The sequence below is a fragment of the Podarcis gaigeae genome, assembly GCF_964106915.1.
Source record: "Podarcis gaigeae genome assembly, chromosome: 13".
In the NCBI taxonomy this organism is placed as follows: domain Eukaryota; kingdom Metazoa; phylum Chordata; class Lepidosauria; order Squamata; family Lacertidae; genus Podarcis; species Podarcis gaigeae.
In genome coordinates, this window is record NC_139689.1 from 13,344,081 (window position 1) to 13,357,194 (window position 13,114).

Sequence of the window (13,114 nt, forward strand, 5' to 3'; positions counted from 1 at the left end):
TCATCTAAAGGCTGAAACAGAAGTGGGGAAAATATTTTAAGTGGAGAGTGGGGTGAGAAAGAGAGAAAAAGAGAAAAAGAGAGTCACCACTTTCATGGCTATGCTATACTTTTGATTTAATTCCTAAAGAGGATTTAATTGGAGAAAGGCTAGCAAGGGTTAAGATCCTGCCAGAGAGTTGAAACAGGAGGCAGTGGGAGGTGCTCTGTCTGTATCTGTGTGCTTGTGAATGTGTGGTCACATGATATCCCTCATTTCCTTTCTCTCTCTCTTTCCACATAGCTAAACAAGTGCTGGCTTTTGCATACCGAGGTGCTTTTCCAGAGAAGTTGAGCTGAGACCAGGCCAGCAAGCAGGAATGTGGTGAGAGCCAGGATTCCTGGGTTCCCTGAGCTTGGAATGGGGTTCGGAGCAGGATGTGAAGAATCGGAAGATCCATTCATGGCAGCTCAGGGGTGAGGATCCTCCCCGGGTTTTTACCTCGCTGGAATGTGCACTTGAACTCTGCTTACTTAATACCTCTTTCTTGCATGTGAGGCTGCCACACAGAGAGAGGAGTGTGTGCAGAAACCAGCCAGCGAAATAAATTCTGCCCCTTTCCATCTCTGGCTCTGCTCACATTTGCTTTTCCACCTTACACATGTGGAAGGTTGCAGGGAAGGCAATATAATCCTCTGTGTGGAAAAGGTCTCCCACCTGTGAACTCTGGGAGCAGAAAGAATAGGAACCCCGATCTACCTCCTCATCCTTCCTCATCTACTTCCTGAGTCCAGTCCAGAATGGACATTGGACATTACCTGCAACGGATCGGGTACCAGGGCCCCATGCAGCCTTCTCTGGAGACCCTGTGCAGCCTCCACCGGTGCCACCTCCTCTCCGTGCCCTTCGAGAGCCTCAGTATCCATTCCGGGGAGCCCATTGTCCTGGAAGTCTCCTCCCTCTACAACAAGATCGTCCAGCAGCATCGAGGTGGCTTCTGTTTTGAGCTGAATGGCCTCTTCCTGTGGCTGCTGCAGGCATTGGGATTTGATGCCAAAGCTGCGGCCGGGCGTGTCCGGAACCGTTTCACCGGCTGCTACGGCCCCCCGTTGGACCACATGGTGATTTTGGTGCAGCTGGGTGGGCGCCAGCTGCTCTGTGACGTGGGTTTTGGTGAAGGTTTCATAGAGCCATTAGAGCTGAAGGCCTCTGTGGAGCAGGTCCAGGAAGGTGGCGTCTTTTGGCTGGGCCTCCATGGGGACATCTGGGTGCTGGAACGCCGAGAAGTCTCTGGGAAGGAGGGGAGGCCCTTATATCAGTTCACCCTCGAGGAGAAGAAACTGGACGATTTTACGGGCATGTGTCTGTATCACCAGACTTCGCCCAGCTCCATATTCGTTTGCAAATCCTTCTGCTCCCTGCAGAAAGAAAATGGCGGGCGCCTCACCTACATGGGTTGGCGTCTCATTTCCAAGAAGGGAGAGGAGCGTACAGAGACCATCCTGCAGAGCAACGAGATCCCAGTGGTGCTCCGTGAGAAATTTGGGGTCAATCTGAGCGGGGATTTCAAGCCAAAGGATGAAGAAATCCTGCCACCTCTTGAGGAAGCTTAATGAGGGATGGTGGAAATTGCTCCCAATCCAGATAATAGCCTAAAAGATGGTTCGTAAATAATTTCTCAGGGTGCAGCTCCTAGCCATTGTTTAAGTGCCGTGATGTCATGGAAGCGTCACAAACATTCTAATCTCCAAAGAATTTAAAATATATAAGGGCGGGCACACCTTGGTTCTGGGTCCTCCTCCTTCTCCTGCGTGTGAAGGGGGCACCCTGTTGCAACGGTTCAATAAAGATCAGGTTTACTATCTGCTTTGCTTCTCAATATTCTCTGGTTGGCCTCTGTTACTTTCTCCGACCGATAGAGAACCTGCAAAGGACTCTATAAGGGCTCTTGTGTCCCCCATAAGGGAATAAGGGCAGATTTACATTTATTGCAACAGGTAGTGCAGTTTGGAGTTCTTGCACAACAAACCTGCTTCCCATGACCTTTAGCCAAAAGAGGCTCATAGAGCTGCTTATAAAAATCAGTTTTAAGATGGTCCCTTCTCTCAGGCTCAGTCTCAAAATACCGTACATGACACCTGAGGAAAAAAGCAGTGGGAGGGAGAAAGCAAACTCGATCACAAGTTTTCAAAGCTGCAACCAACATCAGCGGCAGTTCTGGCTGATTCCCCTTGATAAAGAACATTTTCTCCTCAAAAATATTCTTCCCTGCCCCAGATCAGACCCTAGAGCCCAGCAGGCAACAACATCCAGAACAGGGCAGTTGCTGCCACACACAGTTCTTCCCTCAGATGACTAACTTGATGATAGAATCCTTGCAGGTGGGAGCTTGGTGGAGCACCCCTCTCTTTTGCCATGATCCTGCAAAGTTGGCCTGGCTGAGAGACCCTAGCTGGCCCAAGTTCAACCAGAGAGTTGCGTGACTGAGTGGCTTGTTGAACCTGCGCCTCCTCTTGGTCATAATCTGAAACTATCCATTTCCCTGCATTAGAAATTTGTGTGTTCCATTTATAGATTGTTCATATGCCTCTTAACACACTCTGTTATGTACTGACGTTCTCACCCTGGGCCAGCGGGGGGATACTGTAGATAGTTTTCACTCAGGTCCACATAAGCAAATAGGGATTGAAAGTGACGTTCAGTGATTGGATAGTTACAGAAAGTGGTTACAGTTGCGTTGTAGTGGAGCTCTATATAAGCAGGCTGGCTGAACCCTTCAGTTCTGTTCTGTTCTGGCCTGTGAATAAACAAGAGCTGTTTGAAGAATTGCTATGTCGTCTGATATGTTCACCCACAACTTAACACACTCCTAGGTAAAGTTTGGGGTTCCAATAGAAACGGAGAGATTTGCTGCATCAGCCCCAGACTAGCAGGTCCCCACTGAAGACCAACAAGGCTCAGGGATGGGAGGAATGAGCGGTGCATCAGTTTTTAGGGGAAAACCACACACATCAGAGTCACAACAGACCAGCTCTGTGCAAAACTCTGATAGCAACCCTCTGGCATATGAATGAAGCAGATAAGGAAGTCCACCTTATTCTCAAGAAAATTGGGTGGTGAGGAAAGGGGGAATCTTGGAGCCAGCCTATAGGGAGTCACCACTTCGTAGTTGGGGAGGGAAGAATGAGTGACGATCTGCGGGAGACAAATGCTGAGGTAGCTTTGAGTTCATGCATAGAGAGGCTTCGGGAGGCGGGGTCACTTGAGAGGGGAGGAGCCAAAGCCCTTAGAAATAAACAAGCCTTTTTGACTTGCATTAACCCAGAATTTCTCCGACTGCAACTCGCCTGGCGTAAGAGCTGTGAGCATATGGAATGGAGGGAAAGGGGGTGGAATATAGAAAAGGAAGGGGAGATGGGGGTGTTATAGAATATACTGAATAATTGTCAGATGGGTGGGGCTAGGATTGCATAGGGTTTGCTGCTAGGAGGTTGCCTGTGTTTTAAACAATTACATGCCAGGCAAAAACTGAACAGGTGATGTTTTCCCCAACCACTTTGTCTTCAAATGCTGCACCTGTTAAATTTCTGCCTTGCATTGGAGGCATACAGAAGCCCTGCCATGAAAAAAAGTGTGTTGTTTTTTTTGAATGAGGGCACTCAGCCCTTTATTGGCAAAATAAAATATGCATTGTCCTCAATAGAGGGGTTTATTTCATGCCAACTATGAATCTGTGGCAGGAAAGTGTGGCTGTTAAGTACCTAGTGGGCTGTACTGTATTGGTCTGCAAAGAATTGGAGGTGGGCAAAATCTTTCTATTGGACTGTCTTAACTGAAAAAGGAATATGCAGGCCTCCTGGTTTCACAGAACTCTTCATTGCACAGAAGGGAAAGGTGGATATTTCAAATGCATATTGAGCAAACTAGATTACAAGGCGACAGATCTGCTGGCTTGCTGTTAATGGGAATTTTGCAACACACACCAAACCTGGAGGTGATTGCTCATTGTGCCATTAGTATAACATCCAATATGCAAATAAATTTTTGGTTTATTGGGTGATGAATTTGCTCACATCATGTGAAAGTCTGATGCAGTTCAGAACTTTTGTAACAGGAGGACTGTGTGTGAGAAGGAGGGAGCACAATCTTAGATGGTAGCTCAGTGGTGGAGCGCCGGCCTTGTATGTCTAAGGTCCTGGGTTCAATCCCTGGAATCTCCAGGAAGCGTTGGGAGTTACTTCCTGTCTGAAACCCTGGAGGGCCCCTGCCTGTCAGAGTAGACAGCACTGAGCTAAGTGGGCCAATTGTATAAATTATGTTGGAATAGATTTAATCAAGACAGAGAGAGGTGTACGTTTCCAAGCACAATTCAAAGTGTTGGTGCTGAACTTTAACGCCCTAAATGGCCTTGGCCCAGTATACCTGAAGGAGTGTCTCCACCCCCATCGTTCAGCCCAGATACTGAGGTCTCGCTCCGAGGGCCTTCTGGCGGTTCCCTCCCTGCGAGACATGAGGTTACAGGGAACCAGGTAAAGGGCCTTCTCGGTAGTGGCGCCCACCCTGTGGAATGCCCTCCCATCAGATGACAAGGAAATAAACAACTATCTAACTTTTAGAAGACATCTGAAGGCAGCCCTGTTTAGGGAAGTTTTTAATGTCTGATGTATTGTTGTTGTTGTTGTTGTTATCATCAACATCATTAATTCTGTTGGGAGCCACAGTGGGGTTGGGTATAAATTATTATTATTATTAGTAGTAGTAGTATTTCTAAAAACGAAGTCACTTCCTTTCTCATTCTCTACCTTCTCTGCCCCCTGAAGGTCTTGACTGCGATGGTTCTGCAGAAGGAAGTCCCCAAAGTCCACATTTTCAGCACCAGGGCAGGAGATGTGATTCTTCGCCCTGATCTGAACTGCTACCTGCTCGTCTCCGGTTTGCCAACCTCACCCTGCGCTGAGCTCTGGCCCTTGCACCCTTCCCTGCGCGGCAGCGAACACTATTTCAGCTCCCGTTGGCACAACACCATCTATGTCATCCGGGACAACAAACTCCTGGAAACCCCAAACCTTCACACCGAGCCCAGCGGAGAGCCCCGCCGCCTGCACCCCAGCTGCTGCGCTGGGCAACATTATTTCGTTGTTTCTGGTGGCTCCTTTGGCATAATCTTAAGCCCGGGCACCATGACGGCAGTCAAGGACTTGACCACAGGGGAACCAGATCCAGACGCGCAGCCAGGACACCATCAGTGGTCCAACGAGAAGATGGGAAGCCATCGCAGTTACCTCTACTGGCAGCTGTGGGATAACTTCAGCGGAGAAGCCTTTTCTTTCCACCCCAGCGTCCTCAATTTCTTGCCGGGAGGTCTCGGCCTCAGCAAAGGGGACGCATTCAAGGCCTGGGAACTACTGAACATTTTCCACAACTACTCCAACATCCCTGTCTCCAGGTTACAGGAAGTGTCCCGGAAAGTGGGCTGCGCCACAGAAAAGCTGGCTGACGTCGGGCGCAGCTGGGTGGCAGCAGCCCTGCCAGATTCTCCTGAGCCAGGCTCCGTCGCCATGGCGCTGGCCAAGGCCCAGTTTGCGTTACCGACCGAATATGGCGGTGTGGGCCTTAACACAGAGCAGGAGGAATGGGGGGAAGCCCGTGAGGCGGAGACAACCCTGAAGTTCATACTACAGCCTGAAGATGTTGCCTATGTGTGGCAGTATCAGCTAGGGCTAGGGAAGGAGGTCATCTTGTTTTGCAGGGATATTGAGGTCACTCTTGACTGCGACCCACCGACTAAGGTCCCCCTGCCTTCTTCATCCTAAATAACAGCTGGCTCCAGCTCCCCATTACTTTCCACCCTTTTCCCCTTAGATGTATTTCTGTACACTACCAACTGATAAATGCTTAAATAAATAAACAAACCAGGCATGGGGGAACCTGTGGCCTTCGCAATGTTAGTAGATACCAAATCCCATCAACCCCAGCCAGTGGTCAAGATTGATGGGTGTTGCAGTCCAGCAACATCTAGAAGGCTAAAGGTTCCTCATCCCTGATTGGAAAGAATTCCTGGGGGTGCTGTGTGTGTGTGTGTGTGTGTGTGTGTGTACAAAAGCTTAATAAAATGCTTTTAATGCTTGCTTGAATAGAGGGCCCATCAAATCTCACTACAGATTGAGAATTCCTTCTGTGGTTGTTTTAATAAATAGATTCCCCACCCCTCCAGCCTTGATGCAGGGAATTAGAGCAGAGTGGTCCAGAGTGACAGGCCTGACTCTATAGGGTTGGCGGGTTTATCCAGAGGGTGAATAAACACCTATAGGTTGAAATTGGGTTGGAAAAGGCCCAGGCGTAGAAAAAATTAGAGGAATAGCACAAAAAAAATTAATTAGGAGCTCAGAGCCCCAGAAATACATGACATGGACATGTGCAGAGTGCACCTCCCTTGACAGTGAGGAACCTCTGCATTTGATGATTCCACAATACAGCCGTATTCCTTATTTTTTGTGTTTTATGATTCCTAGTGATGATGATTAATAAATGCTGATTATATATTGATGTTCCTTGGCTTTATTTCATATGCATTCCTAAGAATCTGGGTTGGGGATTGACAGCTTTATTTATTTTTAATGTATTTTTTAATTAAAGATTTTCTTGGTTTACAAGCTCATCTAGGGGTCAAATGAACTCCAGGGACCCTGGAATAGCAAAACTACCAGAGAAAGGGACAGTGGCTTTCTTTTTTTTATTGGGGTAGGGGGGGACTGTCCCTATGCCGGTGTTTTACCATACAAGAATGAATTTGTGGTCTATGACTGTGTTACAGAGCATTGTGTGGGGCTGACTTGTCTTCCAGCCTTTGAGTTGCACATTTCTAAAGCTAAAACAAGGGGACGTCGCTTGGTATGTAAAACACTTGAGGTATTGTTTCACGACACAAGTTTGCATATGCAACTTTAATTGCATAGATGCAAATATAGGATGACCGGAGTGGGTGGGTAGGAACTCGTGTGGGCCCTCAAGCTCACTGGAGGAAACTGAGCCAGCCTCTATGCCCCCATTCTAGCCTTGGATTTCTGCCGCAGGGTCACTGTCTCCAGCACCCTAGCATGCCCACTGCATGCTCCAAAGCTAAGTACTCAGGAACCCTCAAAACAGGGAGTGCTCCGTTCTCAAGAGCATCGAGTGAAAGTTCTGTTGCGTATGGTGGAACTTCGCGGTGAAAACACAAATTAAGACATGCGAAAGGAAGCTCAAAGTTTTTCACCCGTATATTTGCACCGAAAATAACAGCTCTAACTGAAAGGCAGCGTGGAGCTCTGTCTCGTTTGTTGCAATACACATGCCTAATAATCATTGCATAATCTCAGCCGGTTGTATAACCTCAGAAGGGGCGTGGCTGCGAAGGGACGCTGCACTTTTGAATTTGCCACCTGAATTTGCCCACGTACACACAACCGGGCAGTGGCACATACCAACTTGCCGCCCTCCCCCCACCCCCAAGCCGAACTACGTAGACTCCCCCCACCTCTCTCCGGCGGCGCCCAAAGATGGGAGGTGTGGCGTGGGGGGTGGCCAACTTTTTTGCACGCCCCCCTGCGCCTATGCTCGGCGCGGACAGCTCCGCGGCTTCGCTTCACGCCAAGATCCTGAAGGGGGAGAAGATCTAGGCGGAGATCTGCTGAAGGGGGAGCAGATCTCCCCCTAGATCTCCTCCTGGGATGGAAGCTGTCGGAACAGAGGCCGTCCTTCAAAGAACCCTCCTCCCTGACCCAAACTCCGCTTCCCACCCGCCTACGCACAAACTTTCCTTGTCTTTACAACACTGTCCCTCAGACCTTGTGGGGGGCCGGACTATATTTTGGGGGAAAATATGAATGAATTCCTATGCCCCACAAATATGAATGAATTCCTATGCCCCACAAATAACCCAGAGATGCATTTTAAATAAAAACACACATTTTACTGATGTAAAAACACCAGGCAGGCCCCACAAATAATCCAGAGGTGCATTTTAAATAATAAAAGGACGTATTCTACGCATGTAAAACATGCTGATTCCTGGGCCGGATTTAGAAAGCGATTGAGCCGGATCCGGCCCCCGGGCCTACCCATGCTTTACAGTGTTTGGTTTTGGGTCTCCTCCCCCTCGGGAGGGAGGAGCCGAGGAGCCCGGCCTTCTCCGCCAGCCTCTTCCGGGAAGCTGCAGTGGCCCGACTGTCAGCGACTGCAGTCCGGGAAGCCGCTGCGCCCTGGTGAAATTGGCGCGAGAGGCTGCAAACCAGGTGAGGATTTTCTGCAGCTGCATTTGCTCCAACCGACCTCTGCTGCTTGTTGTCACTCGCTTGCAGGCTTCCTCTCATGCTGTGTTGTGTGTTTGTTTGTTTTTGCCTCCACCACGCAGCGGGGTGCCATGGGGGTGTGTGAGAAGTTTTAGGTGTTCCTACCTGGGGATGGGGGGCATGGTGGCGATGGTGCTAACAACCGTGAGTTAGAAAGGCCGAATCCTTTAATTTTTGAAAATTAGTCGGGGGGGGGGGGCAAAGAAAGAGAAGGAGAGAGAGGTGATGTCATTTGATTGTTTTGTTTTCATGAAAGCTATCCCCGGCTTGATTGTAAAAAGGTGGGGGGGGGAGCTTCAGGTGGTTTCTAAAAATTATTAGATCACTCCTAAAAGCACGTTAGTTTCCTTCCCCGTCCCCTCCCTCCCAGCAGAATGATTGGAATGGGGCTTTAGAGGGGAGAAGAATATCTTCCTTCTTGAAGCTCCACTACACTTAATTTTGCATTGGGAAGTGGAAGAAGGGCTGTGATTATCATTAACTTGTTGTGATAGTTACTCTGTGCTCACAGCTCGTGTTTCAGCCTGCTCTGTGGAAAATAAAGCCTTGGGCTTGGGATTTAGCCCTTGTGACAGAAGCCCAGGATTCCTGGGTTCCTGGCCCAGTTCCGCCCACAAGGAGTGACCCTGCAGGAATAGAATCCCTCATGCACCGTTCCTATGGCCTGCAGAAATGCCACAGGATTCTGGATCTGGGGGGTCCTAGCCTTCTGCAGCTTAAGAAACCATGCCACACTCTCTCTTAAGATTGCCACTTTCTCTTAATATTCTGGCACAGTTTCTTTGTGATATGGAGAGAGGCAGGAGGAGGATAATGGCAATGATGTTATCCCTGACCTCCTACAGCACAGGGAAAGCTTTTCCTGTTATGTTTTTGCTTCTTGTGCCAGATCTCGTTAATTAATAGGACACTTGGCGCCTGTAAACATCCAATGGTCATTGGTCTTCCATAGCTGAGAATAATCCCACCCCAAGGGGCCTGAATTGCAAACCACACTCCTTGATCCCCGGTTTTGAGCCTCTTAAAAGCGCAATCTCACAGGGACACAAGGAACTGTCTAATTCCGAGTCAGACCATTTGTCTCTCTAGGTCAGTATTGTTTACACTGACTGGCAGCACCTCCTCAGGGTTTCATACTGGGGCTTGTCTCCCATTCCTACCTGGAGATGCTGGGGTTCAACCTGGGATCTTTTGCATGCAAAGCAGATGTTCTGCCTCTGAGCTGCAACCTTTCCCAGTATTCAGCTTGTACACACTATTTGCTTATGAAATCCCAGAATTGTAGAGTTGGAAAAGGACCACAAGGGCCATTTAGTCCAACCCTCTGCAAATGCAGGAATCCTTTTGCCCAATGTGGGGTTCAAACCCACGACCCTTAAGAGTTTCATGCTGTACCAACTGAGCTGTCTTGTTGAGATTTATAGATAATCGCTAGCGTACTCAGTATTTGCAACTCAAATTGCCACAACAGCATTATGAATCTAGGCAGGGGAACATTTAACAGTATATGCATATAACATTGTCCAGTCAGGTGCTGCTAACAAGCCAAATCTCTGGGAAACGAGGCCCTAGGCACAAATGCATACTAAAGTTATGTAAACAGTGGAGATGCCCTAGGAAAAAATTATGGCTGACTTCCAAAGGAAAATGAAATTAAAACATCTGTCATGGCACAGTGTTTGCAGATACAACAAAGCACACCTATCTGGATTTGAGATTCGAACGCCAGCCCTATTTCTCATAATCAAACTAGACACAGGGGTACACAAGATTACCTTAGGGACAAAGCAGGCTGTTCAAGTATTCAGTAGGAACTTGTTGAATGATGTAGGGTAATGATCTCCCGCTTGAATCTGCCGTAAGGTTAGGGGGCCTTACACGGTGGGCTCAGGTGCAGAATCTAGCTTTCTGAGAATTTCAGCTTTACATATAAGTGTAACTGCAAACACACATGAGCTTGTGGCCCACAGGTTTGCAAAGATTTCATTGAGAAAGCACACAGGCAGAAGAAATCCAAGATCTCAGGTGGGTAATAATCAAATGACATTTCACTGGGCTCTGCACAGCACCTTAGAGCCAAATCAGAACAAATTATGCTATATCATTGTTGCTTTTTAAAGGGGCAGAAAATAATGCAAAATAAGATGTTCTCAACAGAGGTGTATGTAGTTTGGATGCCACTGGCACAGAATGTCACATTTTTTTTAACACAGCAGGACCCAGCCCTAAGTTAAGGGTCACTTCATTGCTTTGTATAACTGAACATGTATTTCTCATTTCCCTTTCCCTCTCTACCAGCAACAGCAACTCACATTTCGTGATCGATTGCCTCTGGACCTGGAGGTTCCATTAACCTGTATTTCTTAACACCTGTCAATAAGAACCTCTTCCGCATCTCCCTGCCCCGGGACATCCATGGCTGCCATTGTGCCTCGGGCAGACTCCCGTGGCACAGACATCTTTGCTACCCGCCACGGTTTCTTCGTCGTCCGCTCGGACCTGGGTTGTTTCCTCCAAGCGCTCGACTTCCGTTTGGGGCAGGACCTCCAAGTGTGGGATCTGCACCCGGCCTGCCGCGGTGCGGACCACTACGTGGGGGACCCCACCAGCTCCGCCATCTACCTCCTCCGTGGGGACTCGTTCTGCAAAGTGCTTGACCTGAGCTCCGAGCCGCCCTCCAGTACCCTCCCGCTGCACCCCAGCTGCCAAGGAGGCAACCATTATGCCTTCTGCGAGGGCCGGTTCTTCATCTTTTTCCTGACACGTGGAGTGGTCCTATCCGTGGCCGACCTGGCCACTGGGGCCACCGCTAAGGAGATCTGCTTGGAGCCAGCACTTCTCAACGGACTGTATTACTATGGTGCAGACACCAGCCACCTCGCCTGCTTAAGGATGGATGAAGAAAACGGCCTTTGTGGCTACCTTTTTGCAGCGGCAGGGCCCAAGGAGACCTTCTCCGTCCACCCTGACGTGGTCTCCTTCCTTCCTGGGGGGCTGGGCCACACCCACGGGGCTGCCTTTGGCGCTTGGGAATGCCTCAAGCTGATCTCCAACGCCACAGACCTGCCCATGCCCAGCAGCCACGAAATCACCCGCAAAGTTGGTTCCTCAAAGCTGGCGTTCAGTCAGAAATACCGCGTCTCTGGATCTCTGGATCCGGAGTCTTTGGCCGCCTCCCTTCTCCAGCACCAGTTTTCCCTCCCCGTCGCTTATGGTGGTCTGGGGCTTCGGACGGAGCAGGAAGAGTGGGAGGAGGCAGCTGAGGAAGGAGAGGCTTTGCGGGTGATCTTGCAACCCCGTCAGAAGCTGTACTGGTGGCATTATCAGCTGGGGTTGGGCAAAGAGCCCCTCCTCTACTGCCGGTCCCTGAAGGTCACCCGAAGCCCCTCGCCACCCACCCATATACCTCTGCCACCGGTTGATTCTTGATGCAAGGACTAAGCGACAAGAATCTGATGTTTGTTTGGTTGGGCTTGTGCATAAAACAAGAGCGTTGCTTGCTTGCTCCCTGCCCTGCCCCAGCTGTGCTTCCTGTTTATTTCATTGTTACACCCATTTCACAGGCGGTAAAACAAGTTGCTGGGCTTCTCTTGATGTAGAAGGGGCCTGTGTCACACTTGGTGGAGGTCATGAAACCACTACTGTTCAAATAATAATAAATGATAACAACATTAAGTCTTGGTGCTCAATTGGTGCCCTGTTCACTCTCTGCTTCGCTTCTTCAGAGGATGACGCCAGCTTGCTTACTTGTTTTCAGAAAGTCTTAGAACCATAGAATTGTCCAGTTCGAAGGGACCCCAAGGGTCATGCAGTCCAACCCTCTGCAATGCAGGAATCTCGGCTAAAGCATCCATGACAGGTGGCCATCCAACCTCTGCTTAAAAACCTCCAAGGAAGGAGATGTTAGTGTGTGATAAAGTGCAGCACTTGGCTGCTTACAGTCCAACTCTTTTACATGAGATGGACGATATGGGGGCCTCCAGAGGACTCTCATCATCCCTGACCACTGGCCATCCTGGCTGGGGCTGATGGGAGTTGGGAGCCAGCATATGGAAGGCTGCCAGCTTCCTCAACCCCAATTTACATTCTCCCCATGAGAAGGCTTAGGTCACTGTCCTTCAAAAGCAAGTAGCTTACACCGGGTGCAGTTGATGGCAATCATCCATGCTTGGAGAAACGGGGTCTGCTGCAGGAGACGGGAAGCGAATGCAGTACCCAGAATCCCGTGGGGCCAGGTATGTGGCTGCTCCTGTTGACCCCCTCTGGGTTACAGAGACTCCTACTGGAAAGCTACAGAATGCTGAGTATCTGGTGGCCCTGAAACATCTCTGATTTCTCCACCTTCCCACACTGGGGTGAGGAAGGTCTTGGGGCAGCTGCTTCTGAGCATGCTGCAGTTTGCAGACAGCGTTCTTAGAAAGCTGCCTCAGAAGCTCCCTGTTCAGAGGAGGAAAGCAGGCAGCTGTCCTATACCAAGCCAGACCATTGGTCCATCTACTTCAGTACTCTTGATGCTGGTTGGCAGCAGCTCTTCATGGTTTCTCCTGACCCTGGAGATGCTGTTGGGGGTTGAAATTGGGGCCTCTTGCATGGAAAGCGAATGCCCTCAAAGTTGTGGGTGGAGAGCATATCGATGGTGTCCTTGCTTGTGTTGTGCTGAGGAATTCCAGGGTGCTCCCCCTTCACGCTTTTTGCATGCTGTCCCTAGTAGTGGACAATGTGCCGCTGAAGAACTGTCCTGGTGGCTGGCATTCTCTTAGGCAATGATCGCAGGATGAACAGGAAGCAAAGGAAGGAAGAACACT

The 13,114-nt window shown here is 49.4% G+C and overlaps 3 protein-coding genes across 6 annotated transcripts; all 3 read left to right on the forward strand.

The window, feature by feature from the left end:
• Positions 1-241: 241 nt before the first annotated feature.
• Positions 242-1,728, forward strand: LOC310828990 (arylamine N-acetyltransferase, pineal gland isozyme NAT-10-like). The gene has a single exon (XM_083707124.1). It carries the CDS (start codon positions 780-782, stop codon positions 1,590-1,592), a length of 813 nt encoding a protein of 270 aa, XP_083563250.1. The 5' UTR covers positions 242-779; the 3' UTR covers positions 1,593-1,728.
• Positions 1,729-3,152: 1,424 nt separating this feature from the next.
• On the forward strand, positions 3,153-6,525 carry LOC310828931 (uncharacterized protein). 3 transcript variants are annotated; one of them, XM_083707016.1, is made up of 2 exons: positions 3,153-3,195; positions 4,800-6,525. In XM_083707016.1, the coding sequence occupies exons 1-2, from the start codon at positions 3,163-3,165 to the stop codon at positions 5,790-5,792; spliced, it is 1,026 nt and encodes a 341-aa protein (XP_083563142.1). In that variant the 5' UTR covers positions 3,153-3,162; the 3' UTR covers positions 5,793-6,525. The 3 variants fall into 3 exon arrangements, with proteins under 3 accessions (XP_083563142.1, XP_083563144.1, XP_083563143.1); XM_083707018.1 differs by lacking the exon at positions 3,153-3,195 and adding an exon at positions 3,196-3,331; XM_083707017.1 differs by lacking the exon at positions 3,153-3,195 and adding an exon at positions 3,208-3,340.
• A 1,620-nt stretch (positions 6,526-8,145) lies between these two features.
• LOC310830589 (uncharacterized protein) lies at positions 8,146-11,984 on the forward strand. Of its 2 annotated transcripts, none has more exons than XM_083710369.1 (2): positions 8,146-8,252; positions 10,608-11,984. In XM_083710369.1, exon 2 carries the CDS (start codon positions 10,725-10,727, stop codon positions 11,736-11,738), a length of 1,014 nt encoding a protein of 337 aa, XP_083566495.1. In that variant the 5' UTR covers positions 8,146-8,252; positions 10,608-10,724; the 3' UTR covers positions 11,739-11,984. The 2 variants fall into 2 exon arrangements, with proteins under 2 accessions (XP_083566495.1, XP_083566496.1); XM_083710370.1 differs by lacking the exon at positions 8,146-8,252 and adding an exon at positions 9,198-9,398.
• Positions 11,985-13,114: the final 1,130 nt, after the last annotated feature.